Genomic DNA, 20193 nt, shown 5'->3' with positions numbered 1-20193 from the left:
TCAATGCAGTGCATGTTATCTCGGCTTACAGAGCTTGGATTCATGAATGAGTTTACCAAAAATGGAAATATTGCAGAATATTCAGCCTCATGCTGCATAACTGAGCTCCATTTCATGATGAATAAACAAACGTATTAACCACTTAAGCCCCGGACCATAATGCTGCCTAAAGACCCAAGGTGTTTTTACAGTTCGGCACTGCGTCGCTTTAACAGGCAATTGCGCGGTCGTGCGACATGGCTCCCAAACAAAATTGGCGTCTTTTTTTCCCCACAAATAGAGCTTTCTTTTGGTGGTATTTGATCACATCTGCGGTTTTTAGTTTTTGCGCTATAAACAAAAATAGAGCGACAATTTTGAAAAAAATGCAATATTTTTTACTTTTTGCTATAATAAATATCCCCCAAAAACATATATAAAAACATTTTTTTCCCTCAGTTTAGGCCGATACGTATTCTTCTACCTATTTTTAGTAAAAAAAATCGCAATAAGCGTTTATCGATTGGTTTGCGCAAAATTTATAGCGTTTACAAAATAGGGGATAGTTTTATTGCATTTTTATAATTTTTTTTTTTTTTACTACTAATGGCGGCGATCAGCAATTTTTTTCGTGACTGCGACATTATGGCGGACACTTCGGCCAATTTTGACACGTTTTTGGGACCATTGTCATTTTCACAGCAAAAAATGCATTTAAATTGCATTGTTTATTGTGAAAATGACAGTTGCAGTTTGGGAGTTAAACACAGGGGGCGCTGTAGGAGTTAGGGTTCACCTAGTGTGTGTTTACAACTGTAGGGGGGTGTGGCTGTAGGACTGACATCATCGATCGAGTCTCCCTATAAAGGGGATGACACGATCGATGCGCCGCCACAGTGAAGCACGGGGAAGCCGTGTTTACATACGGCTCTCCCCGTTCTTCAGCTCCGGGGAGCGATCGCGACGGAGCGGCTATAAACTAATAGCCGCGCCCTCGGCCCGGATCGCTCCCCAAGGGAACCCGACCGCCACATGTACCGGGGGGGGGTCCCGATCGGACCCCCCACCTGCTAATAGGCAAGGACGTACATTAACGACCATGTGCCTGTATGTGCCATATTGTGGACGTACATTTACATGCGGAGGTCGGGAAGTGGTTAATGTATCCTTATCTTTAGATAGATTTTTTTACTTCAAAAGCATTTTATTTAAAAATGTTGATAAAAATCAAAAACATCTGATCTAATTTGACCACTTCCGGACTGCCCACCGTCGTTTTACGTCAGTATTTTGAAGAGGAATATCTTTGTTATGGCAGCAGCTAGCTACCATAACCCCCGGTATCCTCTTCTTCTGCAGTCGGCCCGCTCAAAGATAAAATGGTCTCTGCAGCAGATTCGCTGCACAATCACTTTTATCGGCAGCGGGGGGGGGGGGGGGGGCACTCCAGAGCCCTCGGAGGTAATCGCATTTTGTTGCTGGCTTGGTATGAAGATGAATGAGGGGAATATGGGCACCCACCTGTCTCCATATCATTGCAGGGTGGAAGCGACATCAAATCGTCACTTCCGCCCAATGCTCTTAAAGAGACTTTTTTTATTATTGTATTTTAGTGTAAATATGAGATCTGACGTCTTTTTGACTCCAGCGGACCTGTCATGCTTTTTTTTCTTTTACAAGGGATGTTTACATTCCTTGTAATAGGAATCAAAATGGCACTTCTTTTAAAAAATAAATAAGAAAAAAATGTAAACGTGCCCCGTCCCTCTGAGCTTGCGTGAAGAAGCGAACGCATATGTGAGCAGCGCTTGCATATGAAAATGATGTTCAAACCACACATGTGAGGTATCGCCGCAATCAGGGTTGACAAATTTGCTTGGAATCTAGGAGCCAGCTAAAAAAGTTAGGAGACAGAAAACGCACTCCGTCCCGACAAGCTTGTGCGCAGAAGCGAACACATACGTGAGCAGCGCCCGCATATGTAAACGGTGTTCAAACGCAATTTTGAAGTGTGACATGTTGGGTATGAATTTACTCGGCGTAACATTATCTTTCATAATATTAAAAAAAAATTGGGATAACTTTACTGTTGTCTTATTTTTTAATAAAAAAAAGTGTAATTTTTTCCCAAAAAAGTGCGCTTGTAAGACCGCTGCGCAAATACAGCGTGACAGAAAGTATTGCAACGATCGCCATTTTATTCTCTAGGGTGTTAGGATAAAAAATATATATAATGTTTGGGGGTTCTAATTAGAGGGAAGAAGATGGCAGTGAAAAATGACATTAGAATTGCTGTTTAACTTGTAATGCTTAACGTGTAATACCAACGGCTCACCACCAGATGGCACCAGCTCACAAAAAAAAAATTTTTGCCCACCTTCCAAGCCAAGTCGCCAGGACACTATTTCTAGTCGCCATGGCGACCTGGCGCCCGGGATTTGTCGATCCCTGGCCGCAATCATCTGAGCCAGAGCAATAATTCTAGCCCTATACCTCCTCTGTAACTCAAAACATGCAACCTGTACAAATTTTTTTTAAACATCACCTATGGAGATTTTTAAGGGTAAAAGTTTGTCGCCATTCCACAAGCGGGAGCAATTTTGAAGCGTCTCACGTTGGGTATCAGTTTACTTGGCATAACATTTTCTTTCACAATATAAACAAAAATTGGGCTAACTTTACTGTTGTATTTTTTTTTTTACCCAAAAAATACGATTGTAAGACTGCTGTGCAAATATGGTGTGACAAAGTATTGCAACCACCGCCATTTTATTCTCTGGGGTGTTAGAAAAAGAATATATATAATGTTTGGAAAATCCAAGTAATTTTCTAGCAAAAAATAAATGTTTTTAACTTTTAAAGCGGAGTTCCACCCAAAATTGGAACTTCCGCTTAAACCACTCCTCGCCCCCTTACAAGCCACATTTGGCATGTTATTTTTTGGGGGGGGCAGTGGGGGCTTCAGGAGGAGTGGGACTTCCTGTCCCACTTCCGCCAAGGGGCTGGTAAGGCGAATAGCTTAATTGCCTTACTGCAGCCCCTCCCTGTAGGCCAGTGGTCATCAACCTTGTCCTCAGGGCCCACTAACAGGCCAGGTTTGCAAGATAACTGAAATACATGACAGGTGATATAATTTGCTGCTCAGTGATTGCCGTATTCTAGTCTGCATCTCCCCAAGGTAATACATAAAACCTGGCCTGTTAGTGGGCCCTGCAGGACAGGGTTGATGACCACTGCTGTAGGCCATCGCCTGGGACACATGACAGGTTCCATGCGATCGCCTGTCCAATGAGAGAGCGCAGCGCCGCTCGCGCATGTGCAGTGGGTGCCCGGCCGTGAAGCCGAAAGCTGTCACGGCCGGGTGCCCACACTTAGGATGAAGACGCCGGATGGGGAGGGGGGGAGAGGAGCGGAGCCCCGGCCGGCGCGGTGCTGGAACCGTGGAGCAGGTGAGTGTGTGTTTATTAAAAGTCAGCAGCTACACTTTTTGTAGCTGCTGACTTTTAATAAACACAAAAAATGCCTGGAACACCCCTTTAAACACCAAATCTCAGAAAGAGGCTCGGTCCTTAAAGTGGAGTTTCCATCCCAATTTTTTTTTTCATTATTGTACTCATTAGACCTAAAAAAAAAAAATGTTTTTACTCACCTGGAAATGCCTGTTGCTATGCAGTCCCACGAAATCTGCCTTCGGAATCAGCTAGGATTCTGACATCATCTCCCTCTAATGCTCCTGGGAAATGTGTGTCATCATTTCCCAGGATGCAGTGCGCTACACCATTGTAACTCCCCATCCAAGACTTCCAGGAAGTAAGTGCTTGTGGGCTTCACAATGCCCACAAGCAAAATGACAACGGTGTGGACATAGTTTTATAAACTATCTTTTTTGAGAATATATGCGGAGCGGCGGCGGATTGTAAAATAGTAAGTGACCGGATTTATATTATAAAAACGCAGGATGAAAGGACATACATTTAAAAAATGCTAATTGTGGTTGGAACCCCGCTTTAAGTGGTTAATAAAAAAATCTGATTTTTGTCTACCCTGCCTGGCAAGCTGCTATCAGTCGGACTTTATTAGTGACATGTCCTTGTTGGGTTCCTGCCTGTACATGCCTGTGGTTACAATTATTGGGTGTTCTGCTCTCCCTTCTGGAATTTTTTATATTAAGGAGAATCCAAGAGGAAGAGCGGGGGCACAGTGGTGGGTATGAACACCCAGAACTCCCGGGTGGGTACAGAAAGATTTGGGAATTGTATAATGCAACACACATAAGAAGCCAGGGACTGACTCTTCTCACCAGCTTGGTCTATAATGTAAAGTGTCCATTTTGGGTGGACTGACCCGTAAAGTGCTCCGGTTGGTTTGTGGGACTTTTTTTGCTCATAGCAGCCTGGGAAATTCTACCTCTGGTTCCATTGCACAGGAACATGGCTCCTCTTTCAGACGTATCGTTATTTTCCCATGCTCTGTTAAGGGATCACCTTGCTGATGGTTCTCTTGTTGCTGTTGGAACTCTTCCAATATTTGTAGCATGCCAAGCCTGTTATGCAAGGGTTTACTAGAGTCACTTCAGTTCACAGAGCAGAGTATAAGGAACGCTATTGAACCCAACAAATTACACTGTGTGTGTCTAATGACAATTCTGGCTCGGTATCTGATATCTTTGGCTCTGTAGTCGGGCTCCTTCGCTCTTCTCTGGTAGGACACATGGGCTGCCACAATTGTGAGACCCCAGAGGGCAGATGCTGGTGGCTCATTGTCTGTAATCATGGCTGAGATTTGTATTTTTGCCATCCATGCTGCTTGTGTAAAGTGTGATTTATGACGTGTATGTGGATATGTTCCAGGCCGCCAACACACTTTCCAGTACACTGGAACCTTGGTTTACGAGTAACGCGGTTAACAAGCGTTTTGAAAGACAAGCAACTTTTTTTTTCTAATCCTGACTCGGTTTGCAAGTGTTGTCTCGCAAAACTAGCAGAATATGAGCTAATCGGGTGTGCAGTGCAGCATTTGGCCTGAGGTGCGGGGGGCGCCAGTGACACTCGGAACGGTTCGGAGCGGTTTGAAAATACTAGGAAATACTCCCCGGGTGTTTCTGAGCCTTTCCGAAAGCATCCGATCTGTCCCTGAGGAGTATTTTCAAGGCTCTTCGGCACCCCCCCCCCCCACCTCTGGGCACATGCAGTATTGCATGCAATATAAAATAGAAGTCAATGTGGAACGAATTATCTTAATTTCCATTGACTTCTATGGGGAAACTCGCTTTGATATGCGAGTGCTTTGGATTACACACATTCTCCTGGAACGGATTATGCTCATAATCCAAGGTTCCACTGTATATGATGTAACCCCTTCCAGATTTGCCTGCCAGTGTTTATTTTGACATCAAATTTCGATTTAGTTTTAGTCGGTCTTTTGACTAAAATGGCGTTTTAATTTTAGGCATCTGAATTTTAGTTAACTAAAATAATTGAATTGAAAATATTTTCTGTGTGAAATTAACAGTTGCCTGAAATTATTAATTTACAGTAAAACCTTGGTTTGAGAGCGTTTTGCAAGACAAGCAACACTTTTTAATACATTTTAACTTGATATACAAGCGATGTCTTGATATACAAGTAGTGCCATGTCACAACTGAGTATAAAAGAGAAGAGAGGCGCCTCTAAGTGTAGCAATATGGTTACATTTAATGAAGGTACAACATTTAGCAAAATATTGCTAAACTTAGAGGTGCCTCTCTTCTCTTTAAGGCTGCATTCACAGTCGTTTTTTTCGCGCGTATTCATGCTTATTTGTGCATTTGCATACAGCGTCGTCCGATGTTTTTTATTTTAGCCAATAGGAAAAATTATCATCTTTTCATCACTTGTTGCTATGTTGGTAGATTTTTTAATCTTCTGCCTGGGTGAAAAGTTCTATTGATTAAAGCGACGAAACGCCCGTAGCAAACGCTTGTTGTCACGCAAGTCGCTTGAATCGAGCGTTTCCATTACTTTCTGTGGGAAATGCTCAAATACGCCCAATACGCGCAACAAAAAAGGGTCCGGAACTTGTTTGAGCTTCAGTCGTTCGGCGTATCGGCGTGCAGATGTGAACCATCTCCATATGGTATAATGTATTTTTTCCCCTCTAGCGTATTTGAGCGTCACGCTTCAGGCGACAAAACGCTCAGGTGTGAATGGAGCCTTATACTCTGTAGCTCCTGATGGATTTTGCTTCTAATCCCCTTGTGGAAGTTCCCACTTGTGGATGGACATTTTTTGGTTACACAGCCTATCACATTGCTGTAATCTTTTTATATGGACGATAAACTGAAGGCCTTATGAATAAATGGCTGGGGAATGAATCAATTTAGTTTCCATTATTTCTTATGGGGAAATTTGCTTTGATATACAAGTGCTTTGGATTACAAGCATGCTTCTAGAATGTATTATGCTCGCAATCCAAGGTTTTACTGTATTAGAAAAGGCCAAAGTCAAACCAAGTGGGCCTTAAAAGAAGTATAGTTTTTTTTTTTTTTTTTTTTTTTTTAAGAATCATACTTGCGTAGGTGGAGGCAGCATTGGTTTAATGCTGCATCAGCCCCCCCCCCCCCCCCCGGCGCCTCTTAAGACTGAGAACCAAGCGATCTAACACCCCTAATTGCTTGGTTCTCAGAGAGCTGCTGACTGTCAGTCACCGGCTCTCTGCTCCACACCAGAGCCCCCTGCGCTCACTGGAGCGCTGGGCTGTAAGGGGGGTGCTGGTCCATGCATGTGGGCAGATCCCGACCATATGGTCATGATCCTTCTCAAGCCTGGACTGGCTCTGTGATGTCGGCCAATAGCAAAGTTAGCGAAGTTCGTTGTTTTCATCTAAGACTTAATGTACATGGGATGTTTTAAAACCTCTCCTGAACAATATAACTCAATAGATAGTAGCAGACGTTTAAAAACCTCCATTTTGCCACATTTTCATAGAAAGGATTAATGCATGAGAACTAGGGGTGCAAAGGATCGTCATTGATCCGTGATCCGAACCGAAAAAGATTGATCCGAACCGCACACACGTGATCCGAGGATTGTTTTCTAAAAAAAAATAATAATAATAATTTGCGCATGTTCAGTCCACCCACAGCGTGGTCATGGCGAACGGAGGAGCTTAAATGCCCCGCGTCATTTAAATCCCCTGTATGGGAGCATTTTGGCTTCCCTGTCAAATATAATGATGCAGGAAAGAGGTTAGTGGATAAAACCGTGACGGTGTGTAGGCACTGTGGCACAAGAATGCCATATGAGAGTGGGAGCACATCAAGTATTGTCACTAGGGGTGCAACGGATCCTCACTGATCTGTACGGATCAGCACCGGGTCGGGACACACGGCGATCCATGGGCCTCCCGGTCCATAGGAAAGGCCCGCGGCTTCGGCCTAGCTACCGAAGCGGCGGCCATCGAGGTCCACCCGGTGCGGGGGATGCAGGCTGCTCCTCGGAAGTTTGTGGGCACTTGAGCTCAATATGTCATTGACTCCTAACAGCCCAGCGATAAGATCCATGCTGCACCTTGAGGAATCCACACGGGGAGCCGCTGCCGCCGCCGCACCGGGCGTCCAGCTGCTTGCCAGAGAAGAGAGAGGAGGCGATCGGGGGGATCTGTATGGACTGAGCAGGTAGGGGGGGGATTTTCACTAGACACTCAGCCCGCCGATCAATGACACTAAAGGGATCTGATGATTGGGATAGTTCAGGTCACAGTAGGGAACTGGTGACACCACTTTCGTACATGGGGTTGCGACTTCCACTTGGCTGCACATATAAGTATTGCGAGATGCAGTTATTTCAACACAAAACAGAGCTTATACGCTTAAATACAGTATTTGTAAATCTGACGGACTGTTTAAATGTGAAAATCAGAGGTGTTCTGTCATATTAGCAATAAACAGTCCGTCGGATTTCCAAACACTGTATTTAAGCACATAAGCTCCGTTTTGTGTTGAGAAGAACTGTGAAATCTAAAACTCTGGTGGGTGTAACAAGATTTGTCTTTTTTTTTTTTTGCTGATCCGAAAATGATCCGATCCGTGACTCCTGATCCGAGGATCGATCCGATCCGTGAGTTTTTTGATCCGTTGCACCCCTAATGAGAACGGAGGAGGAGGTTTTTTTTTCCTGGTTTCACACCCATTTATTTTTTATTTTTCCCCCCCCCAAGATACAGATCAGATGCCACCACACGTGTAGTTCCCACTTGTTGACTTTAAAGCGGTTGTCAGCCTAGGAAAAAAACCTGCAGGGCAAAGTGTAATGTGCTAGTATGCAATGAAATACTCACCTTGGAACAAAGCCCTCTCAGTGGCACCTGGGCACCGCTGAGAGGGCTGACATCTTCTCCTGTCCATTCTTCTGGGATCGTGGGCTCCAGTGCTGTGAGTGGATCATGTGCAGGAGCCCTCGGTTACATAGGTGAGGTTGAAAAAAAAACACAAGTCCATCAAGTTTGGGCAAGAAGATCTGAAGTTGCGGCACGGTATGCTGGACCTTCAGAGCACATGTGTGCTGATGTCAGGGGCTTCATGCAGGGTGAATATCTCCTAAACTGTGCAGGCAACTCGTGTAATATTTATCTCTAAAGTAGTCAATTCACTAAGAGCCGGTTCACACAAGGGCGACTCGGCCGCCTGACAAGTCACGCTCCGCTCTGTTCAATAGAACTGTTCTAATAGGAGCGACGCAAGTCACTCCGACTTAGAAAAAGGTTCTTGTACGACTCGGGGCGATTTGCATTGACTTCAATACAGAAGTCATTTTGCAAATCGCCTCTCAAGTCGTCTTGAGATCGCCTTGACGATTCGCCCCCAAAGTCGTGCCGCCCCTGTGTGAACCGGGTCTAAACGTTTTATTTATGGAATGCATTAAATATTTATGTTTTGCGATATTTTACGTTTTCTCTCAAAGTTCTGCAGGCTGACTCTGCACCATAAGGCACACAGCAATATTGGGAAACTATGAAAACATTCTAGTGCTTTCATTCACAAATCTCTCCCGCTGATGAAATGTTACAATTTATTTTCATTCCTGAGCTCAGATGAGAAAATGTTCACACAGATACATTGTATACTTTTCACTTCCTGGCCAGTGCAGAGTCCCTCAGATTGTACTGTATATTTCTAAAATACCGGGTGTTCCAGACTTTTTTTTAAGTTTATTAAAAGTCAGCAGCTACAAAAAGTGTAGCTGCTGGCTTTTAATAAACAGACACTTACCTGCTCCACGGTTCAAGCGACACGCCGGCCGGGGCTCCGCTTCTCGCCGGCCGGCGTCTTCATTCCTAGTGTGGGCACCCGGCAGTGACAGCTTTCGGCTTCACGGCCGGGCCCCCACTGCGCATGCACGAGCGGCACTGCGCATGCGCGAGCGGTGCGGCGCCATCCGATTGGACAGGCGCTCGCCTACAGGGAGGGGCTGCAATAAGGCGATTAAGCTAATCGCCTTACCAGACCCTCAGCGGAAGGAGGAAGTGGGACAGGAAGTCCCCTTCTCCTGAAGCCCCCACTACCCCCCCCAAAAAATTATGTGGCATGTGAGGGGGCAAGGAGTGGGTTAAGCGGAAGTTCAATTTTTAGGTAGAACTCCGCTTTAATAAAGTGAACATACGTGAGGGCCTGTTTTGCCTGACATTCTTTGAACCGTTAAAATGGAATGCATATTAACTAATATACACTGCCCAACAAGAATTCTCTTGCCTTTGTGGCTGTGTGGTGAAGAGTATAAGGATGATCTCGGGCGTGTTATTTGGATATACCGCATTTATCCGCGTGTAACACGCAACTTCACTTTTAGAGGAAAGTTTCAGGAAAAAATTCAATTTTTATATAAAGAACTGTGAAGCAAAATAAGGGCCGGAGCCCATGAATGCAGCCTGATCGATGCCCACCTGCAGCCTCGGAGGGGGGCGGGACGAGCCCCAACAGATTACATACAGGAGAATCTCCTGTTTTTACTCTGCAGCCTCATTGGATGAGCCCCAACAGATTACATATAAGAGAATCTCCTGTTTACTCTGCAGCCTCATTGGACGAGCCCCAACAGATTACATACAGGAGAATCTCTTGTTTACTCTGCAGCCTCTTTAATACAAAGTCCCGCCTCCTATGATAGACAGAACAGTCGTCCAATGCCAGCCCAGAAAGACGGGACTTCCTATTACAGAGGCTGCCAAGTAAATAGGAGATTCTCCTGTATGTAATCTGACGGCACTCGCCCCGCCCCCTCTCTGTCCCCTCGGAGGAATGATAAATATGGTATATATCTTTTGTGTCCCCCCCAACGAATCCCTGTGTGCTGCGCAGCGCTCGGGGATTCGTTGGGGGCCACAAAAGATATATAATCTCTCTCTCCAAATGACCAGTGGGGCCGTATAAACCCGGATCATGGGCTGCAATTGGCCGGACTTTGGACGTGCCTGTTTTCATGATTTTATCTTTTTTTCTGTATTCATTTCACTGTTTTAACAAATATGTAGTATTTTCCTCACATGCAATATTTTACTTACTTATTATCTCCTATTCATATCGCACGTGGGTACCTTTAGTGAATTGACCCCTTATTGCGTTATTCTTTTGCTCAGGATGCGATTCGTACACTGAACACGCTGCAGACGAATGCCAGTTACCTGGACCAGGTGAAGAGGCAGAGAAATGATCCTTGGATACAGCTTGCTGCTATGAATGGCTTTTTGGAGAGAAGCGGCCTCTCGGTAAGTAACATCACATGGGTCTGATTGGTGATGGCTTTTGTGCATTGTACATGTTTTCCTAAGGCTCTCAGTGATGTTTGGATGGTAGACCTACTCACAGTTCTTCATAGCTAACTGCTTGGGAGATGTTGTGGAGAAAAAGGTTTTAGTCTTTAAACGGTTAAACTTCCTTCATCTATAGACCAAAGTTCATCCCTTTTTGATCTAAGAAAAATGTTACAATGTTTGGTTATCTCCAATGTTGAGATAAACCTTGGCAGGCTGCCTGGATTTTTTTTTTTTTTGTCAGCTTTCAGGAGTGAGCAGAGAACTCTGCGCTTGTTACATTGAATCGGGGAAATGCTGTTTTAAGATCGGGAGGGGGGTAGAATTGCGATTCCTTAACGATTAATCCTGCAGCTCTAGCTTAACCTAAAACAAGTAGCTTGGGGAAAAGATTTGGGACTTTGTATGAAATATGCGGCCGAGTTGGCCATGTGAACGTGGAGTGGCTGGCAATAAAAAAACATTTAATAACATTGTGTCATCTTGTATACATAATGGCAGAACATAAACACATTATATAAATTGTAAATGAGTTTATTATATAAACATCATAAAATAGCATAACAGCACAAAAATGACACAATGATGATCATGAAACCGCCAGACACAAACAACCATGCACACATACATATAACATATGGGTCTAGGCCAGGGGTGGCAAACACAAGGCCGCAGGCCGAATCTGGCCCGCCAGACCTTGCCATGTGGCCCGCGCACCGGCCGTCCGTTGCCACTAGTGGTGCAACGGATCGTGATCCACGGAGCGCACCGCTGCCTCGGCCTTAGGAAAGGCAGCGGCTTCGGCCTAGCTCCGGAGTGGTCGGCCATCTTGGTACACCCGGCTCCTGTAATGAACGTCCCGGAGATCCAATCCCGGGACCACGGGACGTCAATCATAGGCGCCGCAGACTCCAGAAGGCGGCAATTACAAGCCTCCTCCACAACATGCACTGTAAAGATCCCGGCTCTCCTCTCCTCCCCTCCTTGCTGGCTGGCTGCCGTGACACATGTCAGGTAGGTCCATGTTGCATGTATGTCAGGTAGGTGAAGTCATTGTGTATGTCAGGTAGGCCCATGTATGTCAGGTAGGTGAGGTCAGTGTATGTCAGGTAGGTCTATGCATGTCAGGTAGGTGAGGTTAGTGTATGTCAGGTAGGTCCATGTATGTCAGGTAGCCCATGCCATCCTATCCCACTCCACCATACCCCATTCCATCCCATCCTACCCCACCCCCATCCCATCCTACAGCATCCCCCCCCCCCCCACCCCATCTCGACCCCATCCCTTCCTATCCCACTTCACCCCACCCCATCCCTGGGAGGATGGAAGGAGAGTGGAGGGTACAGAGGTCAGATATTGCACACGGTCCATAGCATACTCCTGTATCCTGCATTTCGTACGCAGCAAACTCCTGAACCCTGCGCTCCATAAAACCAGTAATAAACAAATGCAGTGACAATTATTTATGATAATAGTGGACACATAGTCTTACAGATACAACCGGCCCTTTGAGGGCAACCATACTGCTAATGCGGCCCCCGATGAATTTGAGTTTGCCACCCCTGGTCTAGGCAAATGCAGCATATTGTAAAAATAGGTTGGTAACGGTCTTGATTTAATGATCATAAGGCATCTATATAGCTCGACGCATTTCATGGATACCTCGAATCGTCAGGAGCAGATGCAGTATCATGGTCTATAAAGGATATATAGAATAAGTTCAGGGGCTAGCCAAAGGTACAGTCAGGGAATGAAGAGTACAACTCATAGTAATAATAATAAGTATACATCATGGACTGAGGATGGTAGTCTTAGATTGTCCATTGTTACTTACAAGGGACCTGTATGTGCGGGTGATGGACATCAAGGTCCAGAGCCAACCAGGGGTAACCTAAAACAAGCCTCAGGCGCAGCTAAGCAGCCATTGTTGTGGCTTGGAAATTTCCCTTTAAAGCGACTCTACTTTTTTTGCTCGATAGAAATCTTAAAGTGGATGCAACGGTGCTATTGTCTTCTGCAGCGATCAATCAAAGTCAGTCAGCCAATCGGGGTAGAGAGCAGGTGGGGCCGGGTCAGGGCTTTGTGTCTGACTAGATACATAGAGCCCTGACTCGGCTCAGGTCCCCCCATAGAAAGCTGCTGGCTAAGGGGGCACTCGATAAGAGGGAGAGGCCAGGAGCAGGAAAGAGCAACCCAAGAAGAGGTGGATACAGGCTGCTCTGTGCAAAACCAACTGCACAGAGAAGGTAAGTATAACATGTTTGTTATTTAAAAAAAAAATACTTTACGTTCACTAATGATATATGAGGGTACTTCAAAAATCCGCTCCGTTAGCCCGTTTGGCTCAGCCGGGATCATCCGTAAATCCCCGCTGAGCTGACGGCGGACAGGGCGGTCCCCGCACACTGTGCAGAGACCGCCCTGTCTCTCCTCCGCTCTCCCCTATGGGGAATCGGATGAATACGGACCGTGTGTCCATATTCATCTGATCTGTTCCGCCGGACGGAAGAAAAATAGGGGTTTCTTCCGTCCGCAAAAGCGGATCTTTGCGGAGGCGGATGGTTGCGGACGTTAGCGGACTTGTAATAAACGGACCGTTTGTCCGTATGTGTGAAAGGGCCCTTATACATATAAATAGTGTGATAACTTTTTGAAGACCCCTTGTATTCACCAATGTGGAGCTGCATGCTTTTACGTCTTTTATATCTGCCTATAGTTCAGCTGTAATTCTTTCAGGTCTCGCACAGCCTGTGGTGCATATCTGTGTTTGGCAGGCCGTGTGTGTGTGGGGCTTTTGCACCTGTGCCTGCATGCCTGTCATACTGGGCTGTGCAGGTGAGTCCATACAGCCACAGACTGCCTGTGTTACAGACTAAACAAACTCCCCTTGCACACTGTTCAGGCCTCTGCCCCGTATGACTGAGCCCATAAAACCCTATTTATTCAAATGAAGAAAGAAACATTCTCAGACAGCTCCAACCAGCCAATCACCTTGAGTCCTGTGCTTGAAAGTGACAGTTGAATGAAAATTACGTTTTGATCATCAAGTTGTCTGACACCATTCTTCCCCCAACGGTCCAGTGATTTGTTTGAAAGTGATTATTTCACACAAGAGTTGCATTGTGTGATCCCAGCCTAGCAGAAGGAATCCTTTCAGGCTTCGGTCCTGCAATATATTTCAACACATCATTTAATAAAGGGGGGGGGGGGGGTTGTAAAATTACAGTGCCTACAGGAACTAGTGTAAAATCACGAGCCCCAGGCCAACCTTTTGCAGCCAGGGCAATGTTCTATCAGCAGCTGCAAAGAAGCATAAAATAAGGGGGGCCCGTACCTTTTTGATGGTATTTATAGGAAGTTGTTGAGGATTCATGTATGCATGCTTTTGTGCTTGTGAGTTCCAGGGCCAAACTCTAGTATGTTCTGGTCTCTTGTACTGACTGTTTGTTTTGTGTTTTCAGGTGGAAGACTTGGATCAGCTAAATATAATTCATGTGACTGGAACAAAGGGCAAGGTGAGTTGCAGAGGAGGAGAACAGCATTCAGAGGAAAAGGTTAATGTTAAAGTGCAACGTTCAGTTCATTATCCTGTGGCTGAACACATGAAGCGTAAAATCTTACAACAGCCACATTTGGGAAAAGATAAAAAATAAATAAAATAAAGTCTGAAGCACACTCGGTTTCATGCTCTGACCTGCAGAAAACTGCCTACAGCCTTGCCCAAAAGTTTTTAGACTGACACACAAACTAATTTTCACAAAGTCTGCTGCCTCAGTTTTTTTATGGCAATTTTACACATACTCCAGAATGTTATGAAGAGTGATCAGATGAATTGCAGTTTAATTGCAAAGTCCCTCTTTGCCATGAAAATGAACTTAATCCCATTAAAAAACATTTCCCCTGCATTTGTGAAGAAGGCTTCAGGGTGCCCAAGAAAGTCCAGCAATCGTCAGGACCGTCTTAGTTGATTCAGCCGCAGGATCGGGGCACCACCAGTGCAGAGCTTGCTCAGGAATAGCAGCAGGTAGGTGTGAATGGATTGGCACACACAGTAAAGAGAAGACTTTTGGAGGATGGCCTGGTGTCAAGAAGGGCAACAAAGAAGCCACTTCTCTCCAGGAAAAACATCAGGAGCAGACTGATATTATGCAAAAGGTACAGGGATTGGACTGCTGAGGACCGGGGGGTAAAGTAATTTTCTCTGATTCCCCTTTCCGATTGTTTGGGGCATCCGGAAAAAAAACGTATTTGGAGAAGAAAAGCTGAGCGCTACCATCAGTCCTGTGTCATGCCAACAGTAAAGCATCCCGAGATGTGTGGGGTTGCTTCTCAGCCAAGGGAGGGGCTCATTTATAATTTTGTCTAAGAACACGGCCGTGAATAACGAATGGTACAAAAACATCATCTGAGAGCAACTTCTCCCACCCATCCAGGAACAGTTGGGCAATGAACAATGTATTTTCCAGCATGATGGAGTACCTTGTCATAAAGCAAAAGTGATCACTAAGTGGCTTGGGGAACAAAACATCGACATTGTCAGGTTGAAAAAAGACACAAGTCCAAGTTCAACCAATATTTTGGGTCCATGGCCAGGAAACTCCCCAGACCTTAATCCCATTGAGAACTTGTGGTCAATCCTCAAGAGGCGGGTGAACAAAATAACAAATTCTGACAAACTCCAAGCATTGATTATGTAAGAATGGACTGCCATCAGTCAGAATGTGGCCCAGAATTTGATTGACAGCATGCCAGGGTGAATTGCAGAGGTCTTGAAAAAGAAAGGTCAACACTGCAAATATGGACTTTTTGCAGAAACTTAGGCTTGCCATACATGGTTGAATTTTCTTTTGAAAATCAGAAATTTTTGTGATCCGATGGTGCCACCATTCATTTCAAAATTCGGCCAACCAAGCCTTCAATTTCACCTCATGTTGCTACAGAAAATAATTTTCGTGTCTGGGAATTTTCTTTTCTTGGACATGCGCATTTCTTTTTCGATTTACAGTTCTTGCACATTTCTCCCTTCATTGATTAGAAAATTGTTTGTTTTTCAAAACATTTCCAACACGCACGATTACTCAAATTCCAAGGCCAGACAAAAATCGGCTGTTGCTGCAGCCCACTAATGGTGCGAAATTCGAACGAAACGTCTTGGATAAGATTTTCAAAAAGAAAATTATTTCCAAAAATTCAACCCATGTATGGCCTGCTTTAATGTAATTGTCAATAAAAGCCTTTGACACGTATGAAATGCCTGTAATTATACGTCAGTATACCATAGTAACATCTAAAAATACTGAGGCAGCAGGCTTTGTGAAAATTAATATTTGCATCATTGTCAAATCTTTTGGCCACGGCTGTATATCCAATTGTATCAGCCCCACTTTTTTCATTTCGGTAGTATTTAAAGGGTGACATCTATTTGTGATGTGAACTGTTGGCTAAATGTGACATGGTGGTTACAGTAACTTTTTGCATGCAGGGAGTTGCCACGTTTGCATGCAGGGAGTTGTTTTAAAATTCAAGTGAAATTTTAATAGGCACCAAGTCAAATTACCCCAGAGGAGAGGCAGGCTGTGGTTTTTACTATTTCCTACACCATCCAAAATTAAAGGGGTTGTAAAGGTACAGGCTTTTTCACCTTAATGCATTCCATGCATTAAGGTGAAAAAACATCTGAGGATTAGCTGGCTTCTCGGCTCATTCATTAGTTGATAGCAGCGCAGCCATTGGCTCCCGCTGCTGTCAATCAAATCAATGACGTGTCAGGGGGCGGGACCGAGTGATACAGTTGGAGGCTATAGCCGCATTCTGTATCACGGGAGCGCGCCCGCAAGGACTATGGACCATGGGAGAGAGTTTCCATGATGGAGGTTAGTTCTTGCGGGAGGAGCCGAGACAGCCGCTGAGGGACCCCAGAAGACCAGGATTGGTGCCACTCTGTGCAAAACGAGGTGCACAGTGGAGGTAAGTATAACATGTTTGTTATTTTAAAATAAAAAGGGAAGCTTTTAGTGTCCCTATTAAGAAACTTTTTGGATATAGATAAACTTTAAAAGGTATGTGTAGTGTTGCAGAAATCTGTTTGTCTCACTCTCCGTCCCTCATTATCATTACAATCTTGCATGTATTTACAGACCAGTGTGCCTCCCACCATTCCCTGTTCTTTCTTTTTTTTTCATAATAAGCATCCTTTACCTGCCGACATTCCTCTTTTCACTTCCTCATGGTTTGTTTTTGCTCAGAAGTTGCTCTATTTCTTCTCTGTTCTGTTCACTTCCTGCTTGTCTGATTGTTACTCACCACCGTGTTGGGAGGCTTTACTGCGGTGGTCAGTAACGTTCTCGCCCCCTCCTGGGAACTACATCTGTGTGGCAGGGCACTCTCTACGTGTCAGGCCGCGTACACACGGTCGATCCTTCCGATGAGAATGGTCCGACGGACCGTTTTCATCGGTTCACCGCAGAAGTGGCCTGACGGCCTGATATGCGTACACACCGTCAGTCCAAAATCTGATCGGGTCAGATCGCGGTGACGTCAAACACACGACGTGCTGAATAAAACGAAGTTCAATGCTTCCAAGCATGCGTCGACTTGATTCTGAGCATGCGCGGGTTTTGAACCGATGCTTTCTGTACTAACCATCGGTTTGGACTGATCGGGCAGCGGTCCATCAGTTCGGTTTTGAAGCATGTTTTAAAATTTTGGACGGAAGGAAAACAGACCGATGGGCTATACACACCGTCGGTTTGGACCGATGAAACTGAACCTCGGTCCATTCTCATCGGTTTTGTCCGACCATGTGTACGGGGCTTTAGAGACTTCAAGGAGGTGTGAATTACTGGGCATACCGCAATTCATACTGGGAAATGTAGTTCTTACATGAACGAGCGCATCTAACCAGGAAGTGAATGAGAGAACAGAAACTAGAACGCCGGAGGTGATATAGATGAAGGAATTTAATAGGTATTTACTTGTTTTTTAACAGAATCATTACACTATTCTGTCTGTCTACCTGCAGACATTCATTTTAGGCAAAACATTTTTTTTCCTTTACAACTCCTTTAATGCTTCAGGCAGGCATACTTTTCAGCCTATGGGGCTACAGCTATGCCCTGCACGTCTTGCTCTAGCTGGACCATAGGAAAAAACGAGCTTGTCCCAACTGTCAAGGCTGTTTTTGTACAGGAAGAATAAAGGGTTGCTGTCATCTAAATTTTGTGACTACATTTAATGTTTTTATGAGGGTGGGGGACTGTTTTTGGTAAACCCGCACCTACCCATTTAAAGTTATACTAAAGGTGTTTTTTTTTTTTTAATTAACAACCTTGTTTTACTTGTTCTGTGCATTGGTTTTGCACATAGCAGCCCTGATTCTCCTTTTCTTGTGTCCCCTGTCAGTTTTTAGAACCACTTTAAACTGTGTGAGTTGGTAACTATTTCTTTGGCCTATCTTAGACTGCACTTTTAAAAAGAGGGAAATACATTGCATGCATTACCTCTTGCAATAAATGTCCAGCCATATATATAGCAAAAGTTAAACATTAAAGCCTGCATAGGAATCTGTCTCCTTTCTTCCATTTTTTGTTCTCTGTGTTCTTTGCCACTGAATGCATGATCTGAGAATATGATGAACGTCTTGAACTATTCTCCTCCAGCGTTACACACCTTTATAGGTGACTCCGTTTAAAAAAATCCTTTTGGAGTCAATAGGCCAGATCCACGTACCTCAGCGCATTAATCCGCCGGGCGTAGCGTATCTACGCCGCCGTAACTTATCTTTTTTTTTTCTCGAATCCTCAAAGAATTTGCGCCGTAAGTTACGGCGGCGTAGTGCATCTTTGGCGGCGTAATGGCTCGCCATTCAAATCTCTGTGATGGGGGCGTGTTTTATGTAAATACGTTGTGACCCGACGCAAACAACGTTTTTTTTAACTGCGCATGCGCCGTCCGGGGGGGTATCCCAGTGCGCTATACGCCGGAAAAAGCCGAGCGCAAACGACGTAAACAAATGCGCCGGACGTACGTTCGTGGATCGCCGTAACTAGCTAATTTGCATACTCAACGCGGACTTCGACAGAAATGCCACCTAGCGGCCTCTGAAAAATTGCACCTAAGATCCGACGGCGTACGAAGATGTACACCTGTCGGATCCATCCGAGATGCCGTCGTATCTTGTTTTGTAGATACAAAACAAAGATACGACGCGCAAAATTTGAAATTACGCGGCGTATCAATAGATACGCCGGCATAATTGTTCTGTGGATCTGGCCCAATGTCTTCATTTAAGAACAGTTGGTCTACTGTGTTAACAGCTATGTACGCTGCAAGGGAAATGCTATTTTCATTTATTTATTCCCCCCTCCGTCTTTATGAAGAAAGTTGGTAATCTCCTTCTTAAAGTGTTTGTTACGTCAACATTTCATATTCCTGGTTGGTGCCTGCTGTACCATGTATAAGAAAGTATCCTGTTCTCTTTTTATTGCTTGCTTTGTGTGAAATCCCTGGTGTTACTGCCAGTCCCTCTGCTTTTCTTTTAAAAACTGACCATGTTAAGCCTGAGAGCACAGCGTGGTCAGTTCTCTAGTTGTGCTGGGAACTCAGCCTGCTCTCCTCCAATGATCAGACTTGCTTCGTTCCAATGTGGTCACAGACGAAAGAAAAAAAAATCAAGAGACATTTTTCGCTTTATGCAGAAATGTTGATCTGAAATATATTTTATTGTGAAATGTAACTTTTTTTTTCTATATGTTACTAATATTGCTTTTGTGACACATGACCAATCTTTGTTTCTTCTGTATTCAGGGGTCTACATGTGCCTTCACTGAGCAGATTCTGCGGAACTGCGGCCTAAAGACAGGATTTTATAGGTAATTATCAGTCCAATGGAGGTTTTGCATGTGTGAGGCATGGGTGGCCAATGAATTGCTATACACAGATTTGTTATGAGTGTGTTTTGTAGCCTAGGGAAGACCGTGAATAAGTTATTCCTTCACGTGATAAGGAGGCTAATTGCTGAGTTCCTGTCAAATGAGAGCTACTGTGGATAACTGATGAGTTCAAAGTTCTTGACAGTACAGAGTACAACCAGCGCTCAGCTGTCAGTGTCGCATAAAATGGTGATCGTTGCAATTTTTATGCCAGGTCCTCTTTATGGAGAGATCTGGGTTCTATAAGTCACCACATCTCTCGCCTATGCTGGGAAGCCTAAGATCAATTTATTTTTTATTTTTTTATCTCTTTATCTGACTTTCTAGCAAAAAAGGCAGCGTTTACATCTGCCAAAGCTGGAAGTGACGTCATTACGTCGCTTCCAGCCTCCGAGGGTCATTAACCACTTCCATACCGGGCACATATACCCCCCTCCTGCCCAGGTGAAATTTCAGCTTCTGGCACGGCGTCACTTTAACTGACAATTGCGAGGTCGT

The 20193-nt window shown here is 44.7% G+C and overlaps 1 protein-coding gene across 4 annotated transcripts in view; it reads left to right on the top strand.

Moving 5' to 3' along the window:
* The window catches only part of FPGS (folylpolyglutamate synthase), a 93006-nt gene that overhangs the window by 41244 nt on the left and 31569 nt on the right, over window positions 1–20193 (top strand). For all 4 annotated transcript variants that reach the window (XM_040324760.1, XM_040324759.1, XM_040324757.1 and 1 more), the window contains exons 2-4: window positions 10592–10720; window positions 14227–14280; window positions 19571–19635. In XM_040324760.1, coding sequence (XP_040180694.1) covers window positions 10592–10720; window positions 14227–14280; window positions 19571–19635 — 248 coding nt within the window. The remainder of the gene's footprint in view (window positions 1–10591; window positions 10721–14226; window positions 14281–19570; window positions 19636–20193) is intronic.

The sequence above is a fragment of the Rana temporaria genome, chromosome 9 (genome assembly GCF_905171775.1).
Source record: "Rana temporaria chromosome 9, aRanTem1.1, whole genome shotgun sequence".
Classification (NCBI taxonomy): domain Eukaryota; kingdom Metazoa; phylum Chordata; class Amphibia; order Anura; family Ranidae; genus Rana; species Rana temporaria.
Note: the sequence above shows the minus strand (reverse complement) of the source record. Positions and strands in the feature narration are given on the sequence as shown.